At 52.1% G+C, this 13346-nt stretch overlaps 2 protein-coding genes across 2 annotated transcripts; one reads left to right on the top strand and one right to left on the bottom strand.

Moving 5' to 3' along the window:
• Nucleotides 1-3866: 3866 nt before the first annotated feature.
• Nucleotides 3867-5738, bottom strand: COCSUDRAFT_58878 (hypothetical protein; the record flags this gene model as incomplete). Its single annotated transcript, XM_005650828.1, has 5 exons — nucleotides 3867-3981; nucleotides 4264-4343; nucleotides 4669-4747; nucleotides 5314-5465; nucleotides 5700-5738. The coding sequence occupies 5 exons, from the start codon at nucleotides 5736-5738 to the stop codon at nucleotides 3867-3869; spliced, it is 465 nt and encodes a 154-aa protein (XP_005650885.1).
• A 1750-nt stretch (nucleotides 5739-7488) lies between these two features.
• Nucleotides 7489-12029, top strand: COCSUDRAFT_58877 (very-long-chain 3-ketoacyl-CoA synthase; the record flags this gene model as incomplete). Its single annotated transcript, XM_005650827.1, has 9 exons — nucleotides 7489-7719; nucleotides 8259-8340; nucleotides 8630-8745; nucleotides 9130-9297; nucleotides 9886-10046; nucleotides 10383-10473; nucleotides 10893-11027; nucleotides 11262-11449; nucleotides 11879-12029. The coding sequence occupies 9 exons, from the start codon at nucleotides 7489-7491 to the stop codon at nucleotides 12027-12029; spliced, it is 1323 nt and encodes a 440-aa protein (XP_005650884.1).
• Between the last annotated feature and the right edge of the window lie 1317 nt (nucleotides 12030-13346).

Raw genomic sequence — 13346 nt, 5'->3', positions numbered from 1 at the left:
AGGGGACTCTAAACTAATTAGTTAGTTTAGAGTCCCCTGGTCAAGGCGTCAGGAAGGGAGGCTGAGTTGATGTCGAGGTGAAGGAGGGTGCACCATCAAAGCCCCAGTAGCAGCGACAGGTGTATCCTCCGATGCTGTTGATGCATCCCGCGTTGCCAGCGCAGCCGGCAGTCCCTCTCACACATTCATTCACATCGATATTGCAGGCCGGCCCCTCAAACCTGTCATCAAAAATTGACTGTCTTACTAAGTGGAACGCGCGCATGCTTGTTCTGACTTACACGTATGATGTCACATTGTGCACAAGCGTGGAGAACGCGCCCTGTGCAGACGAGAATCTCCCCAGCTGTTTCAAGAATGCAGCTCTGTTCTGTGCTGTGGCAGAGCCCAATTTATGGATCAAACATAGATACCTGAATTGAAATTTGCTGCTGGATGGAAGGACAGCTGAAATGTGTCACTGATTGCCCGCAAAGCTCAGGGCAGTGCACCGGTGAGACATTCATGTGGGAGGATCTTAGGTTGACATGGCTTCTCACCCTGTGCCGGGCTTCTTATTCACCCAGGTGCTGACGCAGTCGTTGACTGGCGGGTTCCTCGCCGGCCTGGCCGCTGAGCAGTCCGCCAGAGGCCCATCCAGCCTGCACCGTACATCACCAATCTAAGCACTAGTTTCATGACTGTATCCTACGCCCACTGCGCTCCACTCAGCGGCCCTGCCTTAAGTGCAGCCACTTCAACTTGATGACCACCGTGCTGAGAGGCCAGGTGCACCTGCAGACAAATTCCTGGAAGGATATGCCACAATCCTACGCCTTGTTGGACCCGCCAGACACAAGCAAAATCAGCAATGCAGAGACTGTACTCAGTCTTGATACTGCATCCCACCAGCCAGTTCATGTATCAATCAAACAATCATGAAACTCCCAGAAAAGCACTCAGCCCTTCCCTTGGAGAGGCATGGCAAGGTTTCCATGGAAACGACGCTGAAATAGTGAGGGTGAAGTAGTGACGTGAAGCTAAAGTAGTGAGTGCGCACGCTCTCATGGCCTGGGCGTTCTGGCGGATGGTGGGGAATGTGCTGTCCCCCTCTGTCACCCCATACAAGCCCTGGCCGCCGCCCTCGACTGCCGGCGCCAGTTGCCCTTCCCCATACCACTGCCAGAATGCCTGCCCTTTGATAGCTCCCCCGCTGCTCGCACTCTGCCAGTACATGGGTTCTCAATTCACCATTCTGGGCAAGGGAATTGTTGAAATGTCGCTGCAAAATGTCCACTCGCAAGGCAGCCCTTCCTATCTTTTCCCTGGCGTTATTGGTGTCCGCATATCTCTTTCTCTAATCTTGCCCCGTTTTAGTCACTGAACTCTGATGTGTATTGGCCTTAAAAGGCTGATTATTAGAATTTAAATATATACTATGAAAACTTGTCATGCACTACCTCACCATCAGTGGCATGGGTTCAGAAATTAGCCGTTGGACTAAAAAGGTCCTTGAACTGATGAGGCTGATTGAAAGCAACTTGCTGCAAAAAAAGGTAAAGGATATCAGCACTTGTGGTGACAGTTAAGCTGCAAAGCTGTGCAGATATAGTCTCTATCGAGACAGTTTGCTCAGCTGGCAGCAGGCCTTTGTATTGGGAAAAAAATTTCTCACATTGAGCACTTCTTGGTAGGCTGCCTGGTAGAAAGAGTCCCTCTCTGCCTGGTCTGCGGATGTGCCCGGCTTGATCCATTTGCCAAACTCCTCCAGCAGAGCCTGCAAAAGACACTCACAAACCCTGGCAGACCTGGGAATTTGCCTTGAATGCCTATTTAGCCAGCAGTGTAAAAAACCAGATATTATAATCCACATCTCACGGGAAGAAGATTGAGTCACCCAAGCGGCACACCCGCCTCGGTGCTTCAGATGGGACCAGCTCTGACAGGGGAAGATATTCTTCCATGAGTACCGTATTGTTGCATGCCTTTCTTTGTGTTGCAGGCATTTGATACTCCTGTGTCAGTAAGAAGCTAGGATATATATGCATTGACAGAACATGCACCGGCTTGCCAATGGCGGCTGCATCGGCTGCATGCTGGCGGATCCAGTTCTGCTGGAAGGTTATGTCATCGTCCAACCAGTTGTCCACCCAGCTGTGGAACGCCGCAAAATCGATGGCGGGGATGTTGTGATTCGCAATAAAGTCCTGCCCCTGTTGCCCTGCCCACCTGCGCGCACATGCCGGCACATGCTCACATACACCAACAACCTCAAGCGTGTAGGAATGCAAGAGTTCTAGCTGAGTCTGGTCCTGTGTTTTGGAGGGGTCTGCCCCTCCCTCCTCCTTTAGGACTGTCATGGCAGGTCCCAAATTCCACAGATATGGCGTTTGAGTGCTAGAAGTCTTCTGCAAAGAGGCATTGATAATCCACTACATCCATGCAACATATGAGGTCAAGAATGCAAGCGCTATGATGGGCTGCTGCCGCAAGCATTCGGTATATCCTTGCCTGTCGAAAACCACAGCAAGCAGCATGCAATGGACATGCATCAACAGAGGCAAGATTTCAGCTAGCTGGGGTAAATTCAAATCTCTGTAACATATAGAGATAGCAACATTTAAAGCAAGCAGTGAAGGGTTTGTGTTGGGGCCGTTGCGCACGAGTTAGCTCCCTGGGGGTTGATGACGCGCGTGGGGTTTGTGCCGGAGTAAAACCCCTCCTCGCCGATGCTGAGCAGGTGATTAGGGTCCAGGGATTTAACATAGGGCGCCATCTGCGCCAGCCATGACTGCAGTGCCGGCCCGCAGCTGCACAAATTCAAAATCCAAAGTCATCCTTCAAAATCACTTGCTGTCACTTTGGGACTCAAGTAAGGTTACGAAGGACCGACCCAGCCATATCTCATCAGCCCCTTTGAGGAGGCAATGCATTCTGAACTTGCACACTTCATGCGATTCATGCCCATCAGTGCTTGAAGAGTTCCATTGTGCAAGCCAAGTCACGGAAAACTGATCACTTGGAGTGGGCAGTCTGGAGTAGCCAAGGGGAGCGCACTTTTGGCATCGGGGCTCGTTGATCAGGTTCCAAGCAAAGATGGTGGGGTCGTCTCTGTACCTGCGAGTGTACAACCAAAAGTTTGAGCACCAAGGCCCCTAATTTTATTTGCAAGCAGGAACCATAAGCCTGTTCTTGACTGGGACACACGAAGGGCATGGGGTAGAGCTGTGTCCTCTTCTGTGTTGCAATTGTCTCGAGTGGTTGTGACTGCTGTCGTGCCCAACATGCCTGCACATGACCGGTGGGGGACTGACCTGCGGCCGTTGATGGTGTTGACCCGGTTGATGATAGTGGCCACAGTGTTTCTGTAGAGCTGCATGCAGTTTCGATCGCTGAAGAACTGGTCGTGGCCCTTGGCAGTGCCACTCCATGACACATACCTGTCCACGCCGTTCGTCTGGTCCCAATTGTCCACAAAGGACAGGATCAACTGCGCGAATGCAGCACGACACGATATTAGACAAGCACACGATGCCCACGGCGTGAGTTTGCAGCAAATCCTGCAGCAACACTTCAAGTTGAAAATCACCAGCAAGGATTTGTGCTGTGGACAAAGCTCTGCTGGACAAAAGTATGTCGCTGCATAGGGTGCTGGACCAAACCAGGGGAGTGATCTTTTATTTGTCTGCTGCAATAAAAGCGCTTTTGCCCAGAATTCTGATGAAGTCCTCAATTCACACTGCACCTCATGTACCACTCTCCATGGGCAGAAACCAGGCTAGGCCTGCTCTTTCGTCCCAGCTCAGCATGCGAAAATGCTCCATGCCGAGCTCCTCTAATCTGTGCGGCCCCTAGAAAGACACAGAATCCAGAGGAACAAACTTTGTTCAACAAAGGAGGGGGCGTGCCTTGAGGCCTCTGCGGCGCGCCTGGTCAAGAGCATAGTCCAGTCCCCTGAAGATGGCCTCGTTGAACTGGCTGGGCGCCGTCTGCAGCGCGTACCTGCAACGTTTATTAAATTCAAACACGATGACGGTCAGGTACGTTGGTATTGCAGACATTACGCTTAGATAAGTTGCTCTGCCATGAAGCCAAGAGAGGATGCAGATAGGAAGGCGGAGCGAGTGCCAATGAAGTAGAGGAAGGCCTGAACAGGCTAAATGAACCCAAGCATCCCCCACGAGCTGCTCTCACTAAGGCTCACAGGGCTGTGCCAGCAGCAAAGCGTGACCAGGCAGCAGCATCATAAGATCATAGTAATTTTAAGAAGCTTTACTAACGTACCCGTCGGAGACAGAGTGTGCCCACGCGCGCATCACATTGAGGCCATACCCCACCGCCTTGTCCATGAGACCCCGGATGAGCTGCGCAGGCAGAAACATCACTCCATCAGCACGGCCTCATATCTCAGCTCTTTGTGCGGGTGAGGGTGTAAATCGCAGTGCCAGCAACGCCTTGCAAGAGTTCAAATGGCAAACTTGAACAGTGTGATTGCACTGAGCACTCAGAAGAGGATGTGGCTTGATGCTGGGTTGCCTTGATCGCTGCAGAACTTGAGAGCAAGCAGGTCCACAAGATCTAGGTCCACAAGTTTTGACTTTGACGGGTCTGACGCACAGGTCCATTGTTGGGAAACACTTGGGATATAATCTCAGGAATTACTTTGAAGGCATTGTGTAAGAGGGGCACCTGTGGCCCGGTAACGCCCAGTGGTAGCGATGCTCCATACAGCACAGGCGCTCCAGCTGCAGCTTCCATCAGCTCCCACCTGCCGCACCACAATCACCAATCCTTAGCTGATATTTGAAGTTGAATCAGAATTTGGAAGGTGGGGGTCACCCCAGATGAGCCCAGTCCTATCCTTGCGTTCTGCTGGAATATCTCTCCAGCAGAGAATAATTCTCAAATTTATGTGTAGCACAATAAACAACCGCAAAGTATTGTGCGTTGGCATGCTATACATGTAACAATCGCAGGATCAATGGCTTGCCTGCGATCCATCAACAGAACACCTGTCACCATGGAACAACACCAGGAGTGCGTGCAAACTGTCAGGCGGTCACATCACATGCCGTGCAGCTAAGCCAGGGCTGCCAGACATGTCTGGTGAGGCACGCTGCAAGCATGCTGGGAATCTGCTTGTTTGCTTGCAAATTGCCCTGTAACTACTGAGCACCATGGTTGCTTGGCTGTTGCTTGGATCTGGGAATGTCAGTAAGGGGTACAAAATGTGGCAGCCTTTACCTGCAGCTTCTCTGCAGACGCACATTCCCTTCCTAGCAGGAACGGGGGTGTAATAACTTCGTTACTGAGTAAGGGTGTGAGTTTGCGCACGTGTTCCATCCGGCAATAAAGTATTTCTGGCAGCCGAGCGCAAAATTGCGGTCGGCTGACACACTGACAAAGTATGCGTCTGCAGCCGCTATGCTGCTGTTGTCTGTGGGAGCTGGTACTTGGTTCAGGGACCTTCTGTGATCCAGTCCTGCCTGCATGACATCACATGCCTTTCAGTGGGATTATCCCAAGTCAATCACTGTGGACATACCGCATCTTGGCATGAGTTGGACAGTCCAATGATTCATTCAAGTTGCTCTCCAGCAGTTCTGTTCATCGTCTGCCCGGCTATAAGTTCATGAGCAGGTTTCTAACATTGAGAACGAGAATATTCGAGGAGGATATGCGATGAGGATAGCTGTGTGTTGGGACTGCAGGACACCGACCTGCTTCGCGTTAATGGACAGGCTTTCGACTCTTCCCATGATGTTGAGAGGCAAAGTCAAGGCCAAAATGGCAGCAAGCAAGGACGCTGCCATCCCCAAACGTGCTTCCGAAACCAGACGTCTTATAAAACTGGTCTCTCGGAGGAGCCTAGCGTCGACACGCTGGATCGTTTCTATGAGCTCCCTCGACACCGATTGAAAGGCATCATATCACGAAGATCAGAGGAACTGTACACATCAGCTTTCGCCGACAACAGTGGGGCCGTGTGTCAATTACCAAGACAAACTTGGACTCCATCGTTGTGCTGGCAGATTCAGTACGCATGCAGATTATGCACCCCTGAAAAACTTGCCACGTGCTGTTCAGCCACCTAACCTTCTTGCAAAACGTCTCAGGGTCCATGGAACGCCTGCTAGACAAGCATGCTGCCCAGCACAAACTTCTCTTGCGCTTGTCGACAGTTCGGTGCCTTGTCTTGGCTAAGCTTCCTTACTATCGAGCCTTATCACTGCAGATCGGACGTCAAGAGTGTTGGTGCACCTGCATTTTGCTCCGAGGAGCCAGCTGGGACACGAAAGGACTTCTTGGCTGGTAGCAGCTTACGCCAGATCAACACAGCCGGCGGCAGCGATGATTATGGCAGTCTCGGTGGATGCGATGCGACAAACTCTCCGGTTGTAAATATAAAGCGGCATCCGTGGTGGAATTCAGCTAGATTTAGAGAGCTGACCTTGGAGGGCGGTTGCATCTTCCCTTGCGCAGCGGGGCAGCTCAACCGCAAGATCGGTGCCAGATATAAGGATCGAAGGTAGGGCCTGAAGGGAGGGACAGATAACAGACCTTGAAAGACATAGGGTAATGGAGTTTTTGAGGAGACAGCAGTCCCTTGTGGGCAGCCAGGGAGTCACGGAGTTCTTTGCTGACGGGAGGTTGTCCGCAGAGAGGCAGAGTTTTGTCGTTGTGCGATGCGCGAACAAAGGTGAAGATCAGCACCATTAAGTTTTCCGGTATAGCTCCAATCCGAGATTGCGCTACTTGCGGACGAGGGCCCGCTAAAGCACCTGCTGCTATAGCTCCGTCGAGAGTGACTAGACCTCCTAGGTTTAGCGGCAATGCAAATTCAGCATGTTTTATCTACGGACAAAATCGTTTGGGTAAAGACAATTTGCAATATTGGTCTCTTTAGCCGTACCAAGGCTTTCGCGAGCTGTAGCAGCTCTTCGCATTCTTTTCAGCTTACGGCATCCAGGGGACTGATGCTCCTTTCACAGGGACCTTGCATTATCCAAATTCTTGGAGGCTGCCATAATCCCAGGAGTTCTCGAACTTTTTTCGGATAAATTCCAAACAAATGTCAGGGCAGCCCTGGTATGTCTGTTGTCCCTGACCAGGTCAAGCCTCTGGATGCACAGTGGATGTCTGACCAGATAACCTGGCCACGGCAATATGCTCATGGCTTAGCCATTTGTTTTTTGATTTAATTTCTAATTTCTTAGGGTGCAAGTAGCCTTCCTGGAAACGTCAGAATAGACACTGCAACTGCATGTGCCCTGCTGCCTTCCTGGCATTGCAGAGATAGACTTGCCTGTTCAGGGCATCACATGCACCCTGCAGGACCTTTTATGCCCTTCAGGCATGCCTCACAAGCAACGTCTAGCAGCAGGAACCCCAATAACGCATCACCAGCTTTCGGCAAGGCTGTTTCACCTTGTGACTGCTTCCCTGTTCCTGTTCTGCACTCATGTTTCCCTTTCGAAATGCAAATCGTGCATTTGCGCAGGTGAAGGCATGGTTATGCTGGATGAGCTATGGGACTTGTGGGCGCTGGCTCAGCAAGAAGAATTGCAGCACAGCCTACTCACAGCAGTAGCAGTCTGCACAGCACTGGCAGCTGTGGTGACAGCCTACATCTTCACGAGGGCCCGACCGGTGTATCTGCTCAACTACAGCGTGTACAAGCCGCCTGAGGAGTGGCGCGCCTCACATGACCAATTCCTTGAGATTTCGCGATTGTGCGGGGTGCGGCCCTGTCCTGTCTCCAAGCCCTCTTATTGTTCTCTTCCTTAGAATCATTTGGCAGCCTTCGGCGTGAGATTAGCGAGAGGGTGTTGTGTGCCAGATGCTCTTTTATCCTGCGCCGCTGTTTAGTCTCAGCACACCTGCTCGGGAGCACTTGCTAGGTGCTCTTCAGTTTGGTCTGGTGTGATTGTCCCAAACAAGATACATTCTGTGCATGCCAAGAAAGAGTGCTGATGGTCTTGTGCTTGTGCCCTGCCTTAATTAGAAAATTATGCTGTGTTTTTCTCGCTGTGACAGCCGTGTGCCACACGGTGCTAAGCGTAGCCAGAGGGCTCTCCTTTAAGAGGGAGCAAGCCTGGCAGTGGCCGCTTGACAGGCCACAGCAGCGTTCACTAGAGGCTGCAATACAACAGAGGGGGTCTGGCAGTGCTTCTTGGTGTGTGGGGCTCTGAAGGATCGTAGAGGCTCTGACTTGCAGCGAGGGCCACAGAAGTAGCACCATTGATTTTGATTCTGATTTTGGTTGCCTGCACGCGCAGGCGTTTGATGACGCCAGCATAGCATTCCAGACAAAGTTGGTGGCCAACGGCGGGCTTGGACAGGACACCTACCTGCCGGAAGGTACACCCACTTGTACCACCACCTTTGTTATATATAATCAGTGGTGCATTCTATGCCCGGCTTGAGGATGGCAAAGCACTTGGCGACTGTAAGAGTCCCAGTCTTGAGAAGACCCGACTTGCTCACTGGAAGTAGCCGCCTTGGAAGAATGGAATACCGGACTGGCAGAGACGCCTTTGCAGGGGCACCAACGAGCAAGACTGGGGCCAGCCCAGCACCACCAGCAGGATTCCGGTCAGATTAAAAGAAATAAATAAAAATGACAAAGCAAGTCTGTGCGGCCGTGCAGGAGTGCTGGCGCGGCCGCCGCAGCCGACGATGGCGAATGCGCGGAAGGAGGCGGAGATGGTTCTGTTTGACTCTGTCAGGGACGTGCTGAGGGCCACAAACCTGCACCCCAGAAATGTGCGCTCCTCTTTTTGTCCCCTGCTCTCTTTTCCAGGTCTCAGCCTTGCCTTTGTGTGATTGCCTCAAATGCAAACCAGGCAGTCAGGAGGAGCAACTTGGACTCAGCTCTATAAATTTGTGCATGCTCAGCATGAATACACATGGTGGGGTCTGGCTTTTGAAACATGCCCCGTATCCTGACAGACATCCAACTTGCATGCTTGCCCGGCTGTCACATTGTGAATCTTTGCAGCAGCAGCGATCGGGGATTGTCATGCTCGGCATACAGCCAGGGACAGGATTTTGTAACTCAGTGACTGGCAGCAGCATATGGTTGTAATTGGGAGCAGCAGAGGGAGAAATCGGGGGAATCCTGAAGCCGCTGGGCATATCTGTGCGCAGGTGGACATTGTGATAGTGAACTGCTCGCTGTTCAACCCGACCCCTTCCCTGAGCGCCATGATAGTGCACCACTTCAAAATGCGGCCCAACGTGATCACCTACAACCTCTCTGGCATGGGCTGCTCTGCTGGCATCATCTCTATTGGCCTAGCCAAGGAGCTCCTGCAGGTGTGCACCCCATCCTTGACTGACATTAACACAGAAGTACTGGACTATTCCTGACTGTATCTCGTCCCAATTTCTAGTACCCTATGGGGAGCAGGGCTAAATCATCTGTGTCAGATGGGCGTGCAAGGAGACCAAGTGCATCACATCGTGAGACAAATTGCAGAGTTTTAACTTGAAATCATGCATAGGTGTAGACTATTTTTATGTCCTGAAAACCTTGTCTCATGATGCCAAAGCAGCGTCAATCAGTCTGGCTTTTTGGACCTTCTGTTGGACAGCAGAATGTATCATGCATTGGCATCACAGGTACTTTAAGCGTCCCCAGGAACACATCGCATGGTGCAAAGAGAGTGATGTGGTGGTGGATCATTCTGCTGTTCAACGATGTGTTCAAGACGTTCTCACAGAGGGACGATGCTGAAGACCTGGATGGCGCTGACACATGAGATGGATGAAAGTGTGGTTTTCTGCCACATGGACAGTGCAGAGTATGTCATGTACATACTCTGGGGAACAGCAAACTGAACTGCTGTAGAGAGTTTGTAGCATGGTACAAAGAGAGTGATGTGGTGGATTGGTGCTGCGCAGATGTACCCCAACAAGAACTGCGTGGTGGTTAGCACTGAGAACATCACCCAGAACTGGTACTTTGGCAACGAGCGCTCCATGCTCATCCCCAACTGCCTCTTCCGCGTGGGGGGCGCCGCCATGCTGCTCTCCAACAAGGCCACCGACTACTGGCGCGCCAAGTAAGTCGCTGAGTAGTCACCACTCAGGCATTGTTAGTCACCTCTAATTCCAGTGTTGGCGTGTCCCTGATTGATCGCTGCAGCATCCTCCCTCAGCACAGCATTGACCATGGGGATTGTACATGCATCGGCTGCACAGAACTCTTCCCTGCAGCGCGCATGAAGGGAGCCCTGGACACTCTTTGATGCAGCTTGTTGTTTCAGAGGGGACTGACAAAGCCACAGGATCCGACCATGCTTGCCCCCTCAATCTCCACCACACGACTCACTGGGAATATTCAATCCAACAGTCAATAACAGCACGATGGTTGACAGTGTTCTGTTGCGGCTGCGCAGGTATGAGCTGCAGCATGTTGTGCGCACGCACTTGGGCGCTTCGGACGAGTCCTACAACTGCGTCTACCAGAGAGAGGACGAGAACGGCAAGGTGACTCACCATTACCCAGTTGTCCATCTGTCCTCGTAGCTCATGTAGCACAGCACCAAGCCTGCATTGCAAAATGAAAAAATTGGCAATCCTGTCATCAATGTCAAATCCTTCCCAGAATACAATAGCAAAATTCTATTTGCACTGGAGAATACCTGTGCAGCCAACCTTTGGCATGAAACGGGACGTGGCCCGTCCAGCTTCCAAATGGGTGTCTTGGATAGGAGCAAGTGGGTAGAATATTGCTGCTAATGGTACTATGGCAAAATGCAGAAGCCATGATTCCACATTGATGTGCAGATTGCAGGTATATCGTGATCCTTGACATGCATACTCCTAAGAGGCCTCTGGCCCATATTAACAGTGAACATCGAGAAAAGGTTGGAAGGTGCCTGAAGGCGGGCTCAATTGGTGAGCAGGTGGGCGTGCACCTGTCCAAGGACCTTATGACCATCGCTGGTCGCTCCCTCAAAGCCAACATCACCACTCTGGGCCCTCTTGTGCTGCCCTTCTCAGAGCAGCTCCTCTTCCTCGCCAACCTCGTCTCGCGCAAGGTGCGCCCACTGCCTCTCATGTGCATCGTTGACGCGCATGTCTTTCCATAAAGGGCAAAAGACTGGACTGGCACTCATTGCAAAGGGAAGAGCGTCAGTCTTTCCTTCTGCGAGTTGTGGTACGATATGACATGCTGGCTTTCTTTAAATCCTGAGGACGCTGTGTTCTATTCTGCACTTCGCCTGACTGCAAAAGCATGAGTTAAATTAATTTGAAATGATGTGCGCGGTCAGGTGCTGGGCATGAAGGGCAAGTCGTATGTGCCGGATTTCAAAAAGGCGTTCGAGCACGTGTGCATCCATACCGGCGGCCGGGGGGTCATCGATGAAATGGAGAAGCAGCTGCGCATGACCCCTGCTCTCATGCAGCCCTCACGTGACGCGCTGCACCGCTACGGAAACGTCTCATCCTCCTCCATCTGGTGAGCCTCTTTGCCCTGCAGAATGGCGTTGTAATTCTCGCCTGCAAACTGGCATTGCAACCCTTTCCCCGTCAGCTTCTTCGGGCGTGTGCCAGATGCTCGTTAAATCCTGCGCCGCTGTTCAGTCTCAGCACACCTGCTTGGTAGCACTTAATAGGTGCTCTTCAATTTGGTCTGGTGTGATTGTCCCAAAGCAAGATACATTTTGTGCATGCCAACAAAGGGTGCTGATGGTCTTGTGCTTGTGCCATGCCTTGAAAGATTCTGCTGCATTTTTCTCGCTGTGACAGCCCACCAGGCAGTGCTGCTTGTTTTTGAACGCTCTCAACCACGTGTTCTCTTCAATTTCTGCCAGGAGAATACCTAGCAACTCTGTTTTTGTCCTTGTGTTATCGGAAAGTAGACGTGACACTGCTGTGCCTTGCGCAGGTACGTGCTGGCGTCGATCGAGACAAAGAAGGGCGTGAAGCGAGGCGACCGCGTGTGGCAGATCGCGTTCGGGTCGGGCTTCAAGTGCAACAGCGCCGTCTGGCGCGCGTTGCGGCACGTGCACACTCAGCACGAGGCCTGGCTGGACTGATTCACCCTGCTGCCTGACTTGGTACACCCCTGCAACCGCCTGATCAGGCGCTACCCAGCAGTGGCCTAATCAGGCGCGGCACAGTAACGGCCTGATCAGGCGCGGGTCAGGAGCGGCCTGAACAGGCGAGGGGAGTGTTTGACCTGGCGGTGTCAGGTTGGGGCACAGCACTTGCAACATTTGGAATGTGTTAGGATGGCAGAGTGGCAGCAGCTGTGAGACCGGGGGAAGCAGCATCTGCAGAGCTTGCATATTGGCAAGCCTTTGAGCGCGGCTTCTTGTTCTATACATGTGTTCCATAGCAGTGGCTCGAGGCCACGGGATAGACAGAGGCTTGTGCAGCTCCAAGATGCATCACCCTTCTTCATAACTGGGACTTCTTCCTAGTTACTGCACTCAGCAGCAGCACTGGGTTAGTAGCAGACGCCATCCACTTGTGCAAATAAGAGAGCGGCAGGGCTGTTTTGAGAGACATGTTCCCCTGCAAGAGAGCTCTACCTGCGGCAGATCAAAGGATCAGGAATTATGGCAGCCGAGTGTCCAAGGATGCACCGGCCTGGCACCATTTCTCCTTGCACACAGCGCAAGCACCTGCCTTCTGCTCAGCGCAGCTTGAAAGCAATCCAGCACTGCTGGATCTGTACAGCAGTCAAGCCTTAGCTCTGCAGCATTGCGCCTGTCCTTAGCAGTCTTTTCATGTGTCTGCAAAACACAGCACTGCGAGCTCAAAGGAGCTCTCTGCTGCCATGCCAGCTTGGCAGCGCCCAAAGAGGGGGCATGTAGAGGGTTGAGAGCCAGCCCGGTAGAAGTAGCAGTGGTAGATGGGTTGTCAAAGGGCAAGCAAAGGGGGTTGCTCTGGGATGCCTGTACAGGCGCACAGTTTTGAGGAAGTGACCCTGAGTCATCTGAGGCAAATGCCACATTGCGAATGCAGTTGAATATAGAGCGAGCGATTGGACATAGCTAGAAGGGGGGCTTCGCGAAGGCAAGAAATAACTTGGGGATTCTTTGCCGGGCTCACTTTGCCTTTTTGCCAGGAAGAGTCACTCTGGCCTGCTCATGCTGGGCTTGCAGGACTGTCAGCAAGGGTCAGAAATTTGTTGAATACAGCGAGGTGTGATGCAAGCACGCACATGTGTGGTGTTCGTGCTGTGTGATCAGGCCTGGAACGTCTAGAACCTTGAATGAACCCATTGGCATCGAGAGTGGAAACGCTTCTGAACTTCTAGCTATAGCATCGTCAATACGTATGCTGACGGTGACATAGCAAGATTGAGGGGAAAGTCTTTAGATGTGAAAGTCTTGAGGGACGGAAAG

This window comes from Coccomyxa subellipsoidea, assembly GCF_000258705.1.
Source record: "Coccomyxa subellipsoidea C-169, whole genome shotgun sequence".
Taxonomy (NCBI): domain Eukaryota; kingdom Viridiplantae; phylum Chlorophyta; class Trebouxiophyceae; family Coccomyxaceae; genus Coccomyxa; species Coccomyxa subellipsoidea.
The sequence above is the reverse complement of the archived record's forward strand: the minus strand, read 5'-3'. Positions and strand labels throughout refer to the sequence as shown.